Source organism: Rutilus rutilus (genome assembly GCF_951802725.1).
Source record: "Rutilus rutilus genome assembly, chromosome: 15".
Classification (NCBI taxonomy): domain Eukaryota; kingdom Metazoa; phylum Chordata; class Actinopteri; order Cypriniformes; family Leuciscidae; genus Rutilus; species Rutilus rutilus.
In genome coordinates, this window is record NC_140220.1 from 18,934,201 (window position 1) to 18,957,399 (window position 23,199).

General features: G+C 36.7%; 1 protein-coding gene across 1 annotated transcript in view; it reads right to left on the reverse strand.

Annotated features, from left to right (window-relative positions):
- bcl11bb (BCL11 transcription factor B b) overlaps window positions 1-23,199 on the reverse strand; it is a 39,659-nt gene that overhangs the window by 15,061 nt on the left and 1,399 nt on the right. The window contains exon 2 of the mRNA XM_084433067.1: window positions 15,382-15,732. Coding sequence (XP_084289193.1) covers window positions 15,382-15,732 — 351 coding nt within the window. The remainder of the gene's footprint in view (window positions 1-15,381; window positions 15,733-23,199) is intronic.

Sequence of the window (23,199 nt, forward strand, 5' to 3'; positions counted from 1 at the left end):
ACTGTTGTTGTAAGGGTTTTCTGTTAGAACGGTGTCGTGTTAGCGGCCCCTAAGTTAATAACTAATGATCTTTTCAACGGAAGTGTATCAATCAAAACTAACTTTAGCTGGACAATAACTTTAATCTAGAGCTGCTGTAAAGCCAAAACAATCTGTTACTGTAATTTTCTATTCTCACTGTAAAGCTGCTTTGAAACAGTCCATATTGTTAAAAGCGCTATATAAATGAAGGTGACTTGACTTGACTTAATTTTGATCTTTAAAAAAAAAAAAAAACTTTATATCCTAAGTAATTTTAAGATATACCTTAAGTAATTATATGTTTTTCATGCTGGGACTAGCATGGGATGCTGGTTGCAGGTTTGCTTGTCTCCAGCAAGACCAGTACTATCACCAGCATAAACCAGCCTGGACCAACATAAAATTTTAGATTTTTCATGTGTGTGAGCAAGGGAAGCAGAAAAGAGCGGAGAGCTATCCCGTATGTGAAATAATTGCCCTGGTATTTTTTTGGATTACGTCTACTATAATGGTCCCCAGCTGGGCCCAGGCTTCTATACCCATTTAAAGCTCACTGTAAAAAATCCCCAGGCCCTCAGCGCGCCTTCCCAAACAATCAGGGCCCTGTAAAACAGCTCCTTCGATACCTCATGTGCCGGGATCTGCGACACACGCCAGTCATGTGAATGGATTCCACTTCTGTTGCGCTCGGCAGGACCAACGCTGCAGTGCTACGACTGGTGCAAGAATCAGTGAGTACCCAGAATCCCTTGCACAGATACAGCTGACCACAAACTCAAGTTCAAGACTAAAGCTTTGGCTGCATAATATACATGCTAAATTGTGTGCAATATTCAAATAAGTCTCAAATCATCAAAAAAATTGTGCCTCGATGATGTTTTAGAATAAGATTTACAGTATTTTCAGAATACTACTTTACATAACCATGCATTAATACCAGTATAATAATCATTAAGCATACAATAATCATCTTAAGGGACAGCAGCACCAGATTATCCCAATATTAACCCATTTAGAAGCACTATTTCTTGAAAAGCATTATTGCTTTTAAAGATGTCGTGCCGTTTTGTCTTTATCTCATTTTTATTATACATTTTTTGGTAACACTTTAGTTTAGGGTCCAAATCTCACTATCAACTAGCTAGTTAGCATGCGTGAAAATTGTGCGAATGAGCGGGTCGGAGCGCATTAAGAGTTTTCTGTTAGAACGGTGTCTACTCACTGCAAATGTCTAGGATATTGTCTGTTTATTAGCACTTATAAATCACATATTAATGTCTTATTCTGCATGACCATATTCTACATTCCTTAATCCAACCCAACACATAAACTTAACAACTATTAATAAGCAATAATTAGGAGTTTATTGAGGCAAAAGTCGTAGTTAATAGTTAGTTAATAGTGAGAACTGGACCCTACACTAAAGTGTGACCCCTTTTTTTGCATTTAACATGTTAATACATTTATAACATGTAATGTATACACAATGAGTTCTAATTTTTACTTTGAAAATGAAATACTTTCTATTTACCTCACTACAAATGTTATGTGCATTATAATTGTTATTTATACTTAAATACCACGTCTATGCACTTTTTTTTCAGACCACACACACACACACACACACACACACACACACACACACACACACACACACAAATAAATCTATCAATATTAGATGTTGTTTATATTGGCTATTTATTGTGGACTCTTTTATCTGCCTAAGTTTAGATTTGCACTATATGTTCAGAATGGAGTACGAATAATATGCTGTAGCCTATATGTTTTTAAATATAATGTTAAACATAACTTTTTTTTTGCATTTAACATGCATATACACTAAAAAACATTATAATAATGTAAGTTCTCATGTTGAAAATAAAATACTTTCTATGTTTATCTCAAGGCAAATGTCCATAAAGTGCATTATAATTGTTATTTATACTTATTACCGCATGTTTATCCAACTCTGTTTCAGACCACACACACAAACGTGCCTAATACCCAACTCAATATTAAAATCCATTGTTATAACTCTCTGAGCTTTTTCTAGGACTAACCAGCATCCCAGAAGTCCCTCCTCTATTATTTAGGACTTTTTTTTTTTTTTTTTTTCAGACAGTAGACCTTTGTTCTTTTACATCTTTCCTACTGTGCATTATAAATATTGTGAGACCTAAATTAACCTGTACAATTGATCTTACTACATACACTTTCCATCCATGTACTGCTTTTAGAAATATGCAAATTTCGAAGAGAAGTTTTGTATCTACAGTTATAATCTGATTGACAACATCGATGGTTAACCGCTTCATGCCAGTCATATTCACGAGAACAAAAGTTAAAAGAGAGAGCGCCGATTTCTCCGTGGTGTGTCATCTCGCCCTCAGCCTTCTTCATCCTCTGCTGGGGGAGATCAGCTTCTCCCAGGGCTGTTTTCACAATGATGCGTTTTCAGCTTTTTGGCACAGCTCCCTGCATAGCTTATGGTTAAGAACAGTCTTTCATCTAGCCAATGCCTTCAGCAAACATACCGGGAGGGCCACATCTGCCGCACACTACATGCAAGAACAAGCCTTACTGGCATGAATAAAAACTGATAAGATCCAGGGTTTATTCATTCAGTGGGATGCCAGGGAGGGTTTAAAGCTGAATTATCATGGCGGCTCTCATCCTACAAAATCTCGGACTGTAATGTCATCAACCACTATCAACATGACAGAGCAGCCCCTTCCCCTTATTTTGGAGTACTAGACTCTCGTTCAAGTACTTTGTGCTGATTTCTGAGATGGGAACAGACCAAAATGACAGCTAATGAAAAAAATTAAAAACTTGCTGTGATCTCATACTAAAGACATTCAACTGTATATTCCCAGTAAAGTATGCCAGAATGCAGTAGTCTGCTGCAAAGCGACCTGCAAGAATTGCAACATGCAAACTGCATGACTTGATTTGAATTATTCCTTTAATGTATGCAAGGGATAGTCCACCCAAAAATAAATAAAAACCTCTCTTCATTTACCCTCATGCCATCCCAGAATGAGACTTTTTTTCTTCAGAAAAACACAAATTGAGATTAAAAAACAAAATTCCCTCTCTGTGATGCTTCAAAACCACGCAAAGGGAACACGACGGAAATCCACACAACCACAGTTGATAAATCAACGTGAAAAGAGAGATGTGTGTAAGAAAAATACTAATATTTTGCCAGCATTTTTCAGCAGTTTCCAGCCTTCGCCAGCATTTGGCGAATTTGAATATCTGAACATGCCATATATCAAAATAAAGAACAGAGCCTCTGCTTTATGCAATCTTTTTTTTTTTTTTTTTTATCAACACGAATGTGGAAAAGTTTCATAAAAAGCAACATTTTAAACAAAAAGCTGAGAAAATCAAGTTTTTTTTTCTTCTTAAAAGATTACAAAGTTCATAAGCAATGCTTTTATCGCTTGTTTCTGCTTGTTGTTTTTTTTTTTTTTTTTTGGCCTGTGTTTTGATTAGGAGATTCAGTACTCTTTTGGAAGTTGCGTAATAGCGCCTTCCATATTTCTACTGAAAATTGTTTCACAATGTCCTGACGTTTACATCAAACAAACGTACATATGACAGTTGTCTGGAATATAAGTTTAAAAGGTTACACTTTACTTCGATGGTTCACTTTAGACACTCTGCTAAAAGTAACTTTGCAACTACAAGTAAAATAACTCATTAGAGTATTGTTAGACTGTTGTAGACTGTTATGGTTAGACATTAGGGTTCGGGTTAGTATAATAAATTGACATGTAGTTGCAAAGTTACTTAAAGTCAGTAGAATGTCTAAAGTGGACCATTGGAATAAAGTGTAACCGTTTAAAATATAAGTATTGTTCTCACACACACCTATCGTTTCACTTGTGAAGACATTTATTCATCAACTGGGGTTGTGTGGATTACCGTAATGTTTGCTTTGTGTGGTTTTTGAAGCATCAACTTTGAAGGTCGCGAACACTTGCATTAAACGGACTCACATGGATTATTTTTCTAAAAATCATCTGAAGAAAGAAAGTAATCCGGGATGGCATGAGGGTGAGTAAATGATCAGAGAATTTTCATTTATGGGTGGAGTATGCTGAAAAAACACAGACAGTATGTGCAAACAAACAACATTGCTCATTCCCAGGGAATTCCCACATTATTGTAGAACCGCCATTAATATACTGTGAAAATACAGACGGACTGAGAAAAAAAGTAAAATCTCCTTTAAAAGCCCTACTTTTACGGTGCCACCCAGCAGGACTCCACACACAATGACAGAAATTTGCCACCAAACTCTGAAACTAAACCACAGCAATGGTAAAAAACTGCTGTTTAATGCATTTTAATTCAGTGCAGTCAACAAGATCTCGTCTTGATAATGACACTGTTTTTATTAACATCCTTTCAAATGTTCACAGACTCTGAGATTTTCTAAACTAAACACGTAAAATGTTTGTTGTCAATAAACTGTGCCACGTGCAAGAGGACAGATAGATTGCACATGTTGCAGGTTTGAGAGAGTCCGCCAGAAGAGTCTTCTCCTCTGGGCAGCAGCGTGCGTGTGTGTGTGTGTGTGTGTGTGTGTGTGTGTGTGTGTGGCTTGGCTGCCTGACTGTGACACTGTAGTCAGTCTTTGGCAAATAACTCTCCACGCAAACGCTTTCTCACCCTGCAGTGCCAAGACTATTGTAATGTCTTACTGGTATAGAGACATCCTAATGTCAAGTGAATAAAAGGGAAAGATAAATAAAATGCATTAAGACTTGTCTGTTTTACTTAAATGAATAGATGTGACAGTAACAGTTTAGACCAGCCTAAGATGAGTCTGGATTTAGAGGGGTTTTGGGGACTTACTAGCTGTTCAGACTGGAAGACCAGATAATGACAGGATGAGAGATCAATAAAAGCTGCACAATATTGAAAAAATATTACCATAATGTGTACAGAATAATAATTTAAAAAAAAAACGTAAGTTTTGCATATAGGTCACATTCCCGCTGTTTTGATCCACTCAATATGACTATAAAATAATATTATTTATTTTATAATGTATTTTGATAATTATAATTATTTTATTGTGAATATTATTAAGTAAAATATTAAAGTCCCCCTGTAAGTTAATAATTTTATCCCTTAAAACCAAAATGACATTCATGCCTCAAAATAGCTTGAATCTAACCCTACACCCTTGCCTGATTTAGTACAAACGGTTCTATGAATATGCAAATTAGCCCCACCTCCACTCACTCACACCAGCTCAGAGATCCACTCGTTGACGATCACTCGTTGATCTGGGGTGCGTTTCCCGAAAGCATCGTTGGCCAACTATGGTCGCAAGTTCCGTCGTTACCAATAGAGTTCAATGGACATTGCGATGAACTTGCGACCATAGTTGGCCAACGATGCTTTCGGGAAACGCACCCCTGATTGGTTACAAGGTAGTTTGCGACGTCAGAAACACCAGCGATTTCAAACCGTGTTTTTGGTTCACTGCAGTTTTAAGAAGAAAATACTCAGCAATGGTGTTGACTTGGTTGACAAACCATCTTATACATGGTTTGTCTTAAAGCATATTAAAAACATCACATAAACAACATTCAAAGCTTGATTTTAACCACAGGGGGACTTTAAACAATATATATGTAGTGTAAATTATGTAGTGAAACCTAATGTAAAAAAATCTGCATTTAAAACAAATAATTATAAAATTACAACTATATTATTCCAAATGAAACTGAACTATAAAATTACAGTACAACAATTTGTCTTAATTTCTTAAATTTCACATTTTCAACCATCGTGCTTTTATTGTTTTGCCTATGATAAGTTCTGTGGGTTTCAGAGTGAAGTGAAGCTGGGTTTCACTGTGTTCATATACACACACTTAGCTCATTATACGTTATTTCAGCATCTCGTGGTTCATTTACTGTAAACCGAGATGCAGAAACACTGTATCATGAGCTGTACGCATGTAAAGTGAAAAAGTGAAAGTGAAAGTGACATGTGAAGGCCAAGAATGGTAACCCATACTCAGAATTTGTTATCTGCATTTAACCCATCCAAGTTAGTGCACACACATTAGGAGTAGTGAGTAGTATACACACACCCAGAGCAGTGAGCAGCCATTTTGCTGCGGCAACGATTGGAGGTTCAGTGCCTCGTTCAAGGGCACCTGCCGGTATTGAGAATCGAACCCGCAAACTTCGGGTTACCAGTCCCTAACCATAAATCATATCACAATATTGATTTAATTACAATATATCATGCCGCCCTAGAGAACAGCTTAAAGGATTCACTTCAGCTTAAAGGATTTTATTCACTTCAGAATAAAAAATTCCTGATAATTGACTCACTTTTGAGGAAAACATTCCAGGACTTTTCTCCATATAGTGGACTTCAATGGTTATCAACGGGTTGAAGGTCCAAATTACAGTGCAGCTTCAACGGCTCTACCAGTCCCAGCCGAGGAATAAGGGTCTTATCTAGCCAAACCATCTGTCATTTAAAAAAAAAAAAAAACATTCATATACTTCTTAACCACAAATGCTCATTTTGCACGTCCACGACTTCACGCATTACGTAATCACGTTGGAAAGGTCAGGCGGCAACCTGACGTAGGCGGAAAATGTAGTTTATTTTTTCTCCTCCAACTTCAAAATCGTCCGACATCGTTGTTTTACCTATTTTTATTTTTATTTTTTTGTAAATGGCGTTTGATTTAGTCGTTGCATGTTCGCTTTATAAACACTAGGTCTGTGCTTCCGCCCAGGTCACACACTCCTTTCAACGTGATTACGTAATGCGTGAAGTCGTGGACGTGCAAGACGAGCACTTGTGGTTGAAAAGTATGTAAATGTCATTTGAAGCTGCACTGAAACTGTAATTTGGACCTTCAACCCGTTGATTCCCGGTGAAGTCCACTATATGGAGAAAAATCCTAGAATGTTTTCCTCAAAAACCTTCATTTCTTTTCAACTGAAGAAAGAAAAACATGAACATATTGGATGACATGGGGGTGAGTAAATTATCAGGACATTTTCATTCTGTGAAGTGAACTAATCCTTTAAACCAGCAAAGACTAGCAAACCAGCTTATAAGTGTAGGTTTTGAAATAGAGCTGCAGTGTTCCAATGGTAGCAGTGCAAATTACATCCAACGTTTACGAACCACTGTCATGTCATCTCACCATCCTTGCAATTTCTTCTTAAATATTTCACTTAAATCCAATCATGGATAATTTGACGAAAGAGCGATAGTGAGACAGAGAGGAAGAGGGGGGAAAAAAGCATTACACATCTGGTCAACACCATCGGCACATGTTGAAATTTAGTGGCGACGCTCACAGTCCAAATTAGTGGCGAGTTTTATTCCCTGCTGTGGAAGGAAAAATATCAAATCTGCTGCCATATGACTACAATAAAGTGGTATGTGGAGCGTTTGATGCCTTCATGTGGGAGACTTTAACTCTTTCCAGGGCTCAGTGTGGAGCGCACATGCAGCGCTGTCCTGCTCTATAATGCGTCCAACATGGACCAGGTTGACCCCTGCCGGCAGACAGCACCAGTCAGACTGCGAAGGGGTGGTCTCATTTGGACGGATCCCAAAATATAAGCAGGCCTGAAATCCCAGAGGCTCTAACCACAGGCACCCTGCAACAGAAATGCTGGCATATCATAGCATAGCATGGGTGTTGCAAGGGATCATGGGTATGGTTTTTGTTAAGTACCAGGCATCATGGCTTTGCATTTTACTTGGCATGGTACTGTCCATCAAACACAATAGAGAGATCTGAGACCAGATTTGAGATTTGATGACTTGTAGATCAGCAAAAAGATGAAGTGTTTAATTGATTTGATGATTAAATACTTTATTCTACCTTGACATAGTAAATAGGACATTTATAGCACTGTAAAAAAAAAAAAAAAAATCGAAAAATTGTGGAAACTGACACTTACATATTGGCTCAATAAATGACTTCCAAATAATGATCGCCATGCAAAAAGGTGCATTGTACTAATCATGGCTTAAGGTCTTCACTTCAAATAATTAAGGATTCATGCATTCATTGGTTTCATGATCGTGTTTGCCTTGTTACCACATAATTATCTGATGGTAGCCAATAATTTTATTTTATTTTTCCTCATATCATATCTATGTCTAAAATACGGTCTGATCAACTGCTGAGATGTAATTTGCATTAGGCTGGCTTATTGCCTTTTAAAAACAAACACGTCAAGCTCATGATTTCTTATTCATCCATTCATTTTATTTTTATTACTTCTATCAGTAACTGAAAAGCTGGATATTTACATACCATGAAATAAACGATAAAGCAAAATCTACATCGACTGACACAAGTCTCATCCTCATTATATCATTCAGTAACTTCTGTTCTGTCACTTGCCAGATGTGGTGGAGGGGAACTTTGTCATTAATGTTATAGTTTTTATATTTATTTGCAGATTTTTAACCTATGCAGTGCCACTTTTAAAAGTTCTCTTCGCCACATCAACACATCCTGTTATGCAGAAGACTCCTTAAATGTATTCAGTGTTTTTACGATATTAATACGATATTTTCACCAAATATCCTGTGTTGGAATTGATTTGTTAATAAAGTGATGTGAAGTGATAAAATGGTTTCTGTATTTTGCTTAATGTATTTATGTTTTTCATAAAAATTTTTTTTTTTCTTTTGGCAAAGTGAGAAAAACATTGGACCAACAACACTAGATTAGGTTTGGTAAACTAGATTTTTTCAATGGCTCAACATATTCTGATTGAGCCAATGTTAACAGACTGTTGCCACACTTGATAAAATTCCATTCACAGAAATTCAATAAGGGCAATGAAAAAATTTAGATGTGACCAGTCACTACAAAATTTTGAGTTGGAGAAGTATAAAATTACTTCACAGTGAGGTTGATTCCCTGGAAATTATTAATACTGGGCGGGGCTATCTGTTTATTGACCAATTGTTTCTCTATTTGTTTGTTTTTTTAAAAACATACTTCAAACCATGCATCTTTATCCTCCTTCCTTTATAAAAACTTGGGGAATTGTACATTTCAATTTTAAGTCAACCCTTACAATAAGCACTGTGGTGGAATATGACATACCATGGTACTGTAAGTGCCTTGTTTTTACAAATAGTACCATGGTATGTCCAAAAAATGATGGTTATACAATGGTATGTTTTGCCTCTATTTGTCAGTGAAATTACATAATCTGTATTTTAAATTAGTTCATATTGTATGTAAAAAAAACAAAACAAAAAACAAGATGTACTGGTTTTAGTTTGAATTTGAGTTGAGAATTTATTGCTGTTGAATTTGCTGAACTGAAAATGAACTGATCTTAATCTATAACAGCGTTCTCAACTGGTACGTGGCGACACAAAAATGGGTCGCAGATCTGTTTGGATAAGATTGCAGACAGCAGAAGAAAAGCAATGCTAAATGCAAATAATAAAATGCAATTACTTATAAATGGATAGTCAATAAAAAATAGTTTTTAAAAGGGTGAAAAAATGAGGGCAGGTTGTGTGACATGCTCTTATCCCCGAAAGCCATGAACAAAACTATGCACAGCAAAAGAAAATATGACCCAGGCGACATTAAAATACATAAAAGAGGATAAAGAGGATAAAATAAATATGGTTTGTGTGACCACAATGTGTTTTTAGCAGTGAATTATTGGCTGCCAAGAGCATGGAACTATCAAAATTCAAATTACATTCATAAAACAAAGTTTATAAAGACTGTAAATCACTGTTCTATGGTTGCTTGTGCATTTATAAATTTGTCCATTTTTGGTAACACTTTATTTTAAAGTGTCATTGGTACACGTTACATGTAGTTACTATAGTAATAACTACAAATTATGCATAATTACATGCAACTAACCCTAAACCAAACCAAACCTAATCCAAACCCTATAGTAAGTATGCATGTAGTTAATTGATATATCTCATTACTTAATAAATGCGCAATTACACTGTAATAAGGACACATTTTATTTTAAGTTTAACAGAATTAAGTCTATTAAACAATTGTATCCAATGTATAATATAGGTCCAGAGACAAAACCATTTGAGAACCAAAAATGTGAATATTGAAACAGTTTTGGAGATTAATGTTGAGGTCTTGTGGTCAAGGATAAGCTCAACTTCCTTTATGGTGTGAGACAACATTGTCTATGTCTGCACTGCTGGATCTGTGGTAAATTTTGCAAAAAGATGTACAGAAACAAAAACCTCTTGATGATTTTTACTTTTAAAAATGCCTGTATAAGAGTACTTGAAACAGCACCTTCATGGAAATTCAAAATCTGATCCTTGAGCTTGCTGAAGACACTGTGCATTTAAAAAAATTGCTCTGAACTTCAAAAACATGTCTTTTCTTTTAACTACAGAATTCAGAAGTGCTGTTTTCCCATGCCAGAAAATTAGCAAGAGTTTGGACCTAAAAAAGAGGGAAAAGGACTGTGAAACTGACTCATCAAATTCACTTTCTTTGCTTCAGTCCCTGACACACACACACACACACACACACACACACAGTCTGAAACAGCCACTGTAACCCCTAATCACAACCCCGAAGGCTGGACATCAAATGCTGCAACGTTGAAAACAGATGATCAGAGGTAATTAACGCAGTTTCATATGCAAATTTAATTAATGCAAAACTACAAAGTCATTATGCAAATGGCGTCTTCTTGAGCCGCTGTGCAAATATTCATCACTTGGAACAGGGATCAGTCTCCTCATCTTTTGAAACTCTCTCACAACACACACACTCACACACACACACACACACACACACACACACACACACACACACACGGTTCTCTTAGGATCATGTATGAATAGTGTATTTATTTTAAACTTCTTTCCATTGATACCAGACTGGGGCCATCAGAGCAGACAGCTGAGAGGCAGGAAGACACGATTTGGCACAGGAGTGAGACAATGAGACTGTTAGACCGGCACGGTATGAATATTCATGACACTGATTACTTTCCATGATTAAAGCCTACTCTAATATTTAAATGAGCGCATGCTAGGTGATTAGAGGAGCGGTGGAAAGGACAAGCGCACGATGCGGTATACACTTTCTCCAGCGTTCGTGGAGTATGATTAGCTAGATAGTTCAGAGATTGATTAGAAACTAAGGGCAGTTTCAGATATGAGGGAAAAGATTTGAAAATAGCATGAATGATTATGGTACACACTTGATGGCGGAATCCTATCAAAAACAGCAGGTAAAGGGCACTTCTCATGAATAGGATATAAATTGATGTATAAATCCCATATCTTTTTTTTCTGAGAACTATCAGATGCTTTAAATAAACTATTATCTAGCATAAAATAAACCTAGCATGAAAAAATAGCTAGTTTAAACACTTGAATTCTCTATATTAGAGGAACAGAGAGAAATATATCTATATATGACTATATAAAGTAATGCCATTTAAAAATGGTAAAAAATTAATAAATAAATAATGGTTGTTTAAGCTTTTGCTATTTTTGATACTTTGCTCCATCGTTTTTCTTCCATAGAACACAAAAAGAGATGTTTAACAGAATGTTCATGCTGCTCTTTTCCATATAATGAAAGTGAATTGGGGTTAGCACCAAAAATGCACTGTATATTTAAGTCTTCTAAAGCCATTCAGTAGTTTTGTGTGAAAAACAGATAGAAATTGAAGTTTACTTAGAATCTTCTCAAATCTCATTTGCATATACATATATTCAAACTTCCGCAATCAGTTGCACAGTGTCATTGATGTCAAATCTGGTGTGATTTGTGAAAAAAAATTGATTCTCTGATGCATCACGGTTCTCTTGAAGCTGTATTTAGCTAAAACAAACAATTGTTTTAATATATTATTAATTTGGATTATTTAAAAAAAAGTACATATAATTTTATTTAATTATTTATTTAATAAAAATGCACTATTAAAACTCATTATTGATACAAAAAAAATGTATGTTTGTTTTTACTCTGGAATCAGATTTATACCTGTAATGTAAACTATAGATTTGAGAGCTGCAGTGGAGTGGAAGATTTCTAAATGTATTACTTTTTATTTTAACCATTCCTTTAACAAATCTTAACAAACATACTTATCTTAAATCACTTTTGAACTGAACTGCCATTTTCAGCATTCATCATAACATCTCCAGATGAGATGAGAAGAGAAGGGGTTAACACTTGGCGTTTTGGCCCACAGCATGAATGGATTTTGCCTCTAGGCGACCATAGCTCCATACTGTATTTAATTAGCCCCATTAAATATAATCTAATTTGGCTGAAACTTTAAGACAGTTAAGTGGCAATCTAAGGTGTTGAGCTAAGCTTTCATGCTCTGGCAATATTAAAATCAAGCCCTAAGCACCTTCCTGCCCTGCATTTCTGTGGATAACCTTGACGACTTCTGTCAACGAAGCAAAACTAAAGCTGAAGTTGTTCAGTAAAAAGTTCAGATAATATAAAAAAAAATAAAAAAATAACTCTGTGCTTTAAAAAGGCACATTCAAACAAATACAGAAAACTAATAACTTTAAAAAAAGAGAAGAAAAAAAACTCTTGACGAGGCTGAAGTCCGGGTCCTGCTGACTTTGTCTCTATTTGTCATATATTCTGACTAGCAAGTGAAGCATTTCCTTGTCCAGGCTGTGTGTGCTGAGAGGAGGGTGGGCGGCACTGTGGTGGAAGATAACATGTGGCCCCTCCAGGCCCCACACGCTAAACTGAGTCTTTAACCCTCGGAATAAGGAATCTTCTTCATTAATCCCCACACTATGTCTCTTAGCACTTGAATTTTAATGGGCTTTCTTAGCCTTTTTTTTTTTTCTTTTCCTTAATACGGTGATATTTCCCCCAAACACGTCGGGTGAGGATTTCTGGAGTTTGTTCCTCTTAGAGAATTGGTTTCAGCTGCTGGCGCACTCAGGGCTGTTATGTTTCACTTAAAGATGAGAGAAAGAGAGAGAGAGAGAGAGAGAGAGAGAGAGAGAGAGAGAGAGAGAGAGAGAGACAGACAGAGATGCTGCGTCTTGCTCTAATAAAATCATGCAAGGGGTGTTAATCCCTCTTGAAGGCCCGAGTCAAAAGAAAAGGACCTTTTGAGAGAAGCGATCCAGTCAGAACCGGTGAACAGTATGTGTGTGTTCATATATATCTTTGTGTGTTTGTGTTGTAATAAGCAGAAGTAAAGGCCCGGGTATTCTTCATTTTCCGCGTCCACTTGTCTCGCGCACAGTTTTCAAGGTATACTTGCAAGGTATACATGCGCAGTACAATTGCATTTTTATACCCTACCAGACTTCAGAGGGCAGCACTGAGTCGTGTCATTTACAGGGCATTCGCTCGGACGGAAAGAAGAAGAAGAACAGTTGTGTACCTGCCATTGTGCGCAAAGTTTAGAACAAGAGCCAAAACAAAAAACGATGGAGAAGGGGATATACTGCTTTGTTTACTGTTTAGTATCGCTATTAACAAACTCTTCTTCGACTACTGAACAGTACATCAGAACTGTGCGTATCGCCAACTAGCGGACTCTTCTGTCTAAACATTCACCGTGAGTATGCGCTGTTGTACGCGCACCATACGCGTGTCACGAAAACGAATGTGCGAGGAAGTCCGCGGACCCCACTGCAAAAAGTGTTCAGTTCACTTACTTAAAATTTGTTTGTAACACCGTTGCCTTAAAATTATTAAGTAAATCAACTTCATGCTTAATCGAAAAAATTAAGTAATGTGGAATTGTCAAGTTCACATAACTTAATTTTTTCAATTAAGCATGACGTTTATTTACTTAATAATTATAACGCAACGGGTTTCCTAAATTTTTTTAAGTTAAGTCACCTGATCACTTTTTACAATGACGAACATTACATCACATGGACAGTGCGTGGACCACTTAAGCATTTAAAACTACTTAAATAAAGTCACCCAAAAAAATAACATTTTGTCATCATTTACTCACCCTCATTTCATCCCAGTACCATTTAAAAAACATGTCCCAATGTTATAATTATTATTATTCCAAAAGGGAATGCAAGGCTGAATATCTGAGCTACTCTTTTTCATAAAACCAAAATGGTTGGTGATTTATACTTGTGAAGCTCCAAAAAGGTCTAAAAAGCAGCATAAAAGTACTCTTATGGAACTATTTCGTAAAGACAGCAAGACAGAAGTTGTGACATCCTCTTTTCTATCCTATTATGAAGTAATAGGCTTCTCGAACAAGAAAAAATGTGGGGCGAGACTTGATTTTGTCCATGGGGAATTGATTTGTGGTTTGCTATTGGTGGATCTCATGTGAGTGACAGGTTGCCCCGCCCTCGCGCCAGTAAACGCATCATCAGAGAAGAGAAGTCGTTGCAAGAGGAAGAGGAAGTTACTTTGCTTAAAGATTACGAGGGCATGTGAATCAAATAAAAATAATGATGTGCGCGGAGAAATCATTTTATAATAAATATTGCAATATTCTCTACAAAACAAGAATCGTCAAATTTGATTTCATGGTGATTTAAGTCGTACAATAGCTTTGTGTGAAGAACAGATAAAAATGTATTATTTTGTTATTGACCGAAAAATCTAATTCTCTTCCAGAGCTCACAAATCTCAGATGAGATCATTTGTATGATTGGTTGTTTTCAATTTAAGAATGGCACCTTTAACCCATCAACATCATCTGACACTAGTGTCATTGTTCAAAGCTCAGCCATCTCTGTGTTTCACGGAGAAAAGAAAATAGTACAGGGTTGAAATGACATGACGAGTCATTTGGTGTAAAATATTCCAAATATAATATTTATTATAAAATATGTAAAATAAGTGAGGTTCTAATTAGAATCGAATGGGTTTTAATATTGATACTGAATAATAATGTAGTAACCATCTAATAAAAGTTTAATTGTCTGTTAAATGTTAAAAGAATGGTAACCTAAATAATCTAAATTAATTAATTGTATTCAAATAAAAAAAATGTTTTAACATGACTGAATTAATCTAAATATATTAGGTTACACCAATAAAACTAAATTTAAGGGTACAGTCAGGTAGAAATAGCTCTTTAGCTTAACAATGGCAGGTTACCACTTTTTAAAGCGTATCAAAAATACGTTTTTAGTTACTATGTACTGTAAAATCGGAAGAACCCTTAACAGGTTATTGACCAGAAAATACTTTTTTGTTGGTTCTTTAAGAGTGTTACCCATTTCAAGAATATAACTAAGAGTCTTTGTGTGTTTGTAAGTTCACAGACTTCTCTCTCCTGCCAAGCTTCAGACTATTAAACCTTCCCCTCCTCCAGCTCTCAGTGTTAAAACACCTACCTGTTGGGACGCCCTCCTGCTTGGGGCAGATTCCTCTGGCAGGCGTCAGTCGTTTCACCTCCTCCTCCTCTGCTGGCGTGACCTGGATCCCAACCTCCACGGGCCCAGACCTCCGGCACACTTCCACCCGAGGGGGTCTGGGGGACGGGGAGCCGCCGGAGTCGGTTGGTTTGTCGAAACAGACGCTGGGTCCGGGACACAGTCTCCTCTTGTGCTCGATAAACACTAGAATATCTCCCAGGGGGAAGTTGGTTTGACATTGACCGCAGGTCAGCAGGTCACTCTCTCCGGCTCCGCCCACAGAGCCGTCCGATGGGCACTGGTCCACCCCTGCGTCATGATCTGGCCCAGCTGAGGCGTGAAACACAGTGGGGGAAATATCAATCAGTGCACAGTGCATAATAATAATGACTGGCCTGTAATAATACATTTTGAGATGTAACAGATCAATCTGGTAGTTGCAAATACTGTAACTGTAGATATAAAAGTCTTTCAATGTGTTTCTGCCTGTTTGAATCAATTTGAATATTGGTTTCATTGGCTATTTCTCTTTTTTTATATATTTTCCAATCCATTTAATTTATCATTGATAAAATCCATAAGGGTCTAAGTTAATGTTTTGGTCATCTGAACCTTATAGGATTTAAATTAAGTTTCAACCTTAAGTCAATACCAAATTATAAATAAAGGAAATCATCAAAGCTATCAACGTCACAAAATGCACCACTGAAGCTATATATTTGTCTATACACAAACATATATATATATATATATATATATATACAGTAGTCAACATTTGAAGTGGATCAAAACCTTTCATCAAAGTTATCCATGAATTTTGAACAATACCCGTTCTCGTCTTAGGACAACTTTGATAAACTTTTTTGATCCACTTCAAATGTTGACTAGGCTACTGTATACATATATATATATATATATGTATATATATATATATCGCGATTCACCAAAGACGGCTGTCATTTGTGATTTGCAAGATTTGCTGCTAGCGACAAGTGTGACTAACTACATTCCATGTTTGGCAAGTGCAGGTGAAGATTATTTGATTTCCAAAAGATGTCAGAAGTTCTCCAACGGTAACCACATTCAAGTCCGGACTGAAAACATCTGTTTGCATTCTCAAATGAACCACTGTGCTGAAATTTTTACTGGTCCTGAGTTGAATCTTCAAACAGTTATTTTGGCTGTCAAGCTCCAAAAAAGACCAAAAAAAGCTAAAAAAAAACACATCATCATACATATCAAGCACTATACTGCAGGTCTTCAGAAATCATTTCATAGCTTTTGTGGGGAACTTATAACAGTTATTTAAGATGTTCACTAAAATTCATGTTCTCTACTTCAGCTGTAATGTAAACCATATTTGATAGAAGAAAATACTTTCTTGATGTCTTGTTTGTGACAAAAAGCTATCATATGAATTCAGAAGACCGAATTGACTACTTTTATGCCACTTTTTTCATCATTTATGAGGCTTGACAGTGAATTGTCATTTTATGGAAAAGAGCTCCTTGAAGATTCTTCAAAAATACTCCTTTTGATTTCTATGGAGAGAAAAAAACCCATCCATTTGCAATGACATGAGAGTGAAAAAGTAATGCTTTTTTTGCTTTAACTTTTATATGTCTTTTATATCTCTCTTCTTTTTTCTTTATTATGACTGTGTAAAGCATTTTGAATTAACATTGTGTTCTATATAAAATGTGGAATATTATAAATAATTGCCTTGCCTTCCCTAGGCTGACTTTAAAATAGTAGGTTTAACTAATTAAAGGACCTGTCAGGTTCCTAAATGACAAATTGCTATTGGTGTGTCTGATTTTTGCTCTTCAGTTATTGTGAGTTGCAAATTTGTTGCTTTTTTTTTTTTTGTCTGGCTATCAAACTGGTCCAGACATGATTAACTTGCCTGTCGGGGAATTGCATGTACCGTAGACTCAGTAGACGACAAATTAGTTATTTTAAACGACTTCATGGACCAAAATGTTCCACACACATTTGCAAGCTATCCTCACAAATCACTGCGAGTGTCTATAAAGAGCAACGGACAGAATCTGTTAATAAAAAAATAATCTCAAGCTACTGTAAAAAGTTACATGATCAATAAGTAATGACATGTTTTTTCTTTACATTGAACTCATCAAAATAAGTTAACCGATTTTCAACGTTATACAAGATTCAAATAACTTTTAAGTCAGTTTAATGTAATTTAAGTTGACACAACTTAAACATCCAAGTTGACAGGCAGCAACCTTTTTTTACAGTAGCACTAGTATCGAGGAAAACGGACTCTCAAATATTTACAAAGTCAATATTTACAATCTCAAAACTGTCTCAAGCATTTCTTTGTGGAACTGTTATGTCGATATGGTCCTCTGTGTCTAATACTGTCCGCAAAAAAAGCGAAATTCACAGCTCACACAGCATAGACAAACACCTGTGAGTTGCACAGTAAGATGAGTGGAGGGTGTGTGTGTGTGTGTGTGTGTGTGTGTGTGTGTGGCAAGTAGTACAGTCGCAGTCTTGCAGTGGTATCTGTGTTTCCGGTCTACTTTTCTGCACGCTGGACGGATGTTGGAGAGGTGCACATGCACCATACAGGTATATCGCAGCAGACAAACTAGTGCTCGCAAAAGCCGCAAGACAGCCTCAAAATACGCTCTCAGGCACGGGTCGCCTCACATCGCAGGTGCACCTTGGGAACAGCGGTTAAGGAGCCTCACAAACAGCCGTTTTCGTGTGTGAAAACCAGCCTCATCTTTGTCATTTCGCACCCTCTCGAAATTCCCTGTTTGGCATCTCGACGCCCAAATTATTATCGATGACGAAACAGTCAACTATTTGCTGCGAAATGGATCTGACTCAACACACAAAACCACAATGAGATACAAAACAGATTCACAGAGAGAGAGAAAAAACAGCAGCAGTATGAGATCCGATAGCAAATCAACTCCAGTCTCTGCCTGAGAGACAAACACAATCTTCAGCAGAGTCCTGGGAAGAGCGACAGTAACTTGATTCCTGTAGCATTTTTTTGGGACTCAGCACAGTGACCCACAATCCCTTGGGCCATTTAGTGGCAAATTGATATTTGGAGTTCTTTTAAAACAGTATATCTTGATCTGTATTAAATATAGAACATCTGACATCATACAGTTCAGGGTTTCCCATGGGGTTTGTGAGTTGATGAAAAGCTAATAATTAAATCGAATGTAAAAAAAATAAATAAATAATGGGGCTCCACAATTAATTGAAATAAACACTTTATTTTAAAGTGTCCTTGTTTGTTACACATTACAACTATAAATTATGCAGAACTACATGCAACTAACCCTAAACTAAACCTATAGTTTAGTACTAACATTATAGGGTCACATTATTATCCTAACATTATAGGGTCACATTTTATTTTAAGCTGTCCTTGTTACACTGTAATTATACATTTAAGTACAGAGTAATATTAATTAACTACATGTACTTACTATATGGTTAGGGTTTGGATTGGTTTAGTTTAGTTGCGTGTAATTATGCATAATTTATAGTTATTATTAGTAACCACATGTAACATATGTAACAATGACACTAAAATAAAGTGTTACCTTGCTTAAAAACAATCAATGTATAAAGCGCTATATAAATAAAGGAGACTTGATTTGACTTGAAATATACTTTTAGTTATAGTTTTCATACGAGATGAAATGTCATAACACTTTCAAACTCACAACAAAATAATTGCACTGTGATTTTTTCCGTGCAGCCAAAGAATTTATATAAAAATAAATAAAAATGAAAACAAACTAAATAAAACATTAAATATTTGATCTGTTTATTTGCACGCTGTTAAAAAACGTATTGTCGGTTTAACTTAAAAAACTAAGTTGCCCTAAAATTTTGAGTTCATTGAAATTAATTTTTTTGAGTTAATGCAATGAAGGAGATTGGTTTAATGAAAACAAACTAAAAATATTATGTTATCTGAACCACATTAATTATCTAAGTTCATTTGACAAAAGATAAAAAGTTGTGATAACAAATCATGAAAATCAACATCAGAGGACCGTGAACATATGATTGTGTCGTTAAATTATTAAGTTATTATTACCTTAAGTAAATATTTTACATCTAAGGGGTTCAGCTCAGAGGAAGCTTTAGGAACCCCTGATATAGTTGACTGAAGTCAGTTTCGGCAGCATGTGATATCTAAACAGATATAAACCGACATCACACACACCGGGCCGCTGCCACACACTCGGCTCTCGAGAGCGGAGCAGTGGAGTAACGCCAAGGAGGAGAACACAAACATCGTGGACTTGGAATGAGTCCAATGCCACGGAACTGAGCGCTGGGAGGGAGCCGTCCCGAACAGGCCAGACGAAAGCAGCGGACTCGACAGGAGAAGGGGGTTGTGGGAGCCACAGGTGTACAGCAGATGATGTGTGTGGTGTGATATTTCAATCAGACGCCGAAACATACACCTTTAAAGGCTGATATTATCAATTACATACATCATCAGCTTAGGGTTTCTTTTAATAATAATAATAATACTGTAAATTTACAGATATTTGCTCACTATTCAGGGGAATAAAAAGGTCCATAGATATGCAATCTAATTCAAATTAGGAAAATTAGGAAATAAACAGTCCATTTTAAAACAAAGAAACATGATATATAATGATGGAGATTGATTTAAGATTCTTCACTAAGGTAATGATCAAAAAAGCTCATTTGTGACACTGACCATGCAAACTCTTTTGAACAAATAGTCAGATTTGATTTGCACTGAAGTGTCAGACGATCATTGAAACATTCTCGAATAATACTGGGAAAACAAATCAGGTTTTGCACAAATGGAGCAGCTTATGCAACTAAAGTGCTTCTGTTCTTAAAGCCAAGGTGGGGCATACAAAATAGATCTTCAGAAATGCATCTATTGTTTTAATCAACATTTCACTGAAACTGGTATACGATAATATAAAAATAATAATAAAAAAATGCAGTGGTCTCAGACTTTTGAACCCCACTTAAATATGTACACGAAGAGGAAACCAGTACGTACGTATACATAACACTAAGAATATAAAGTGTGTATTGAAACAATCTATAAAAAAAAAGTGAATAACCCTCAGGAAGAAAAAAAAAAAGTCTAGTTATCCTGTTAAAAAGCATTTTAATAACACTGTAGTAATTACAGTAATTTGTGTTGGAAGCAAAGATAAACGTTTACGAACTACTCATTAAAAAAAATCCATACTCATCAACAATTTGCCTAATTATGAATAATTCTATATAATGAATAATTTGAGGTCAAATCTATGATGATGGTTATGGCCCTGGATTAAAGTAATAATAAATAAAAATAATAAACACACATGTAGCGGACGACAAACATCACAGAGCGCATTCAGCACAATTCACAGATTGTGAGTGCTATATATTTGAGGATCTGTTAACGTCTTCAGCATGTGTTAAAAGACTTTGCCTAATTGTGATTTCTGAGCTCACAGGTGCAAGTAAAAAAAAAAAAAAAACCTTCCATATGCAGACGTGCTTATCTTCATTTAAGGCCTATACACTCTCAACTGCTTCTGGACGTGTGCCAAACAAATGCGCACAATTCTGAAATGCACGTGTGCGCTAGTGACTGAAGTCTCCCATAAAGCTCTATATTTGAAAGCAGAACCACAAACATTGTTTTAAAAAGTTAGTGTAGGCGAGGACGTGAAATGTTTAGGAGCACAGCGTCTATATTACTGCTCCCCAGGGTGAGGTCTATACAGCAATAAACTGAATTAATTACCTTTAGCGTAAGATAAGAGATTTATACTGAGCCTGTTGTGGGAATGATACACTTGGGAGAAGAGATAGCAATTTAGGGTATTAACCATTATAAATACAGTTATCATGGTTCCTGAAGGCAGTAATCAGATTCTCAAGGAAAACACACACACACACACACACACACGATCACTTTCCCTCTCGTAAGGACTTACAGCACCCCCTATCAGCTTCAACCGTGCACACTTACACTCCACTGAAGCTGTGCAAAACAGCAAATACGACACTCGTGAAATAAACCGAACAGAGACTCGCCTATAATATTTGCCAAGTCAGGTCAGACGAGTCCGATCAGCGGGTAACCGCACGTCCATCAAACAGCTCTCGGCTCACACGGTCTGTGAAAGAAGTTCTCTCCAAGGCTGTGCTGACACACACAAAGAGGCTGGAGAGTGCTATAAAATCACTCCTAAAAAAAAGTCAGCCAGCTGTAAAAGGCTGATGTGACCCTTTCCACTCTCAGAAATCAAAGGCACAGAGGTCCAGTGGTTCACGGTGACCAGCGGCCACTAAAAGATCACGGACAACGTCATGTGAACATTCAAAGCAAGAGTCGTTTTAGCATTTTAAAAGCCAGTGAGGGCCCTAATGGACGGCCCCCACCCACAACCGACCCACCAGAAAAAGAAAAAAAAAGCAGGGATGTAATGAATCATACATGTTCACATAATTCACATGCTTCTTATGAAGAAAAACGAATAAGTTTCAACTGAGGCTGCCGTTGCGGAAATCTAAATACGAGCGCTTTCGTCTCGAAGACTTCCTCAAGAGCCCGTATTTTGCATCTACGAGAGCCCTGCCATTTTAGGTCGCGGCTCGAGACGTCTTTTTCTAACGCGCACACCTGCGGGCGGAGAGTGCACCCCGCGTTTATTTCAAGACGGGAAGTATGTGGATATTCCTGTTTCCTTGAGTGTGATCTATAGGTCCTGTCGCTCTCTCTATTGTGCAACCTCCAGCTAACTGACATGTTTTTGTGCCAAGAGCATTGACATAGCCAAATGAGGGCACTTTTGTGTTTTCCCCTGCGGACAGACACCCCTGAAAGAGCGCGAGGATCTTGCCCCGTGAAGGCTGGGGTGGAGGGTGGCGTGCAAACCTGAGCCGAGTCCACTTTAAAAAAGTGTCGGTTTACGCTCTGTACACATGCGATGGAGTGTATAGAGCGCACAATGTAAACTGCGCATTTGCCAAGCGACACACACTACTGCCAGACTAATTATGTTTGTATTTGAGACACAGTATAATTATTCTGCTCAACACATTTGCACACTGAAACATACACTGGACAGGTTAGCAACTAAGCACTATGTACACGACGTTTTCGTGTTTGTTGTTAATCAATAAAACTGGAAAGAAACCAGAAACAATAACTGGGGGGGGGGAGAGAAGCAAACTATCTGCTAAATAAACCGCATCAGGTGAAATGAACTGGCTGACTAGCAGTGGTTTTGAATTTAAAGGCCACCGGCTCTCTATAAGCCCACCCACTCCTTTTACACATTTTTCTCATCTCCTGTCTTCACTTTTTCTGAAAACGCCAACATCATAAACAGTGTCAAATTTGACGTGTAAAGACCATCTACTCACGACTGAATCAGATATTTTCAGGAAGGCACGCCTTCGCATTGTACACACATTCTCAGTGAAACCAGAAATGACTAAATAAATAACAAGGCAAAAAGCACTGAGCATAAAAATGTCAAGTTAGATAAAAAAAAAAAAAAAAAGATTTCAAAAAATACAATAATTTGTAATATGAATTATTTTGTTAAATGCATCTTGAGGTCAGTCAATAAAATGTGTTACTGGAGTACGGGATAATTCATATTAATGATATGCAAAGTATTATTAATGGAGGGAAAAAAAAACTTCCTGGTCTTTTATTGTTTGTGGCTACAATCAGTGTTGGAAACGCTTATGAACATTTTGTGGAGATTATATCACTGAGCTTTTATAAAGTAG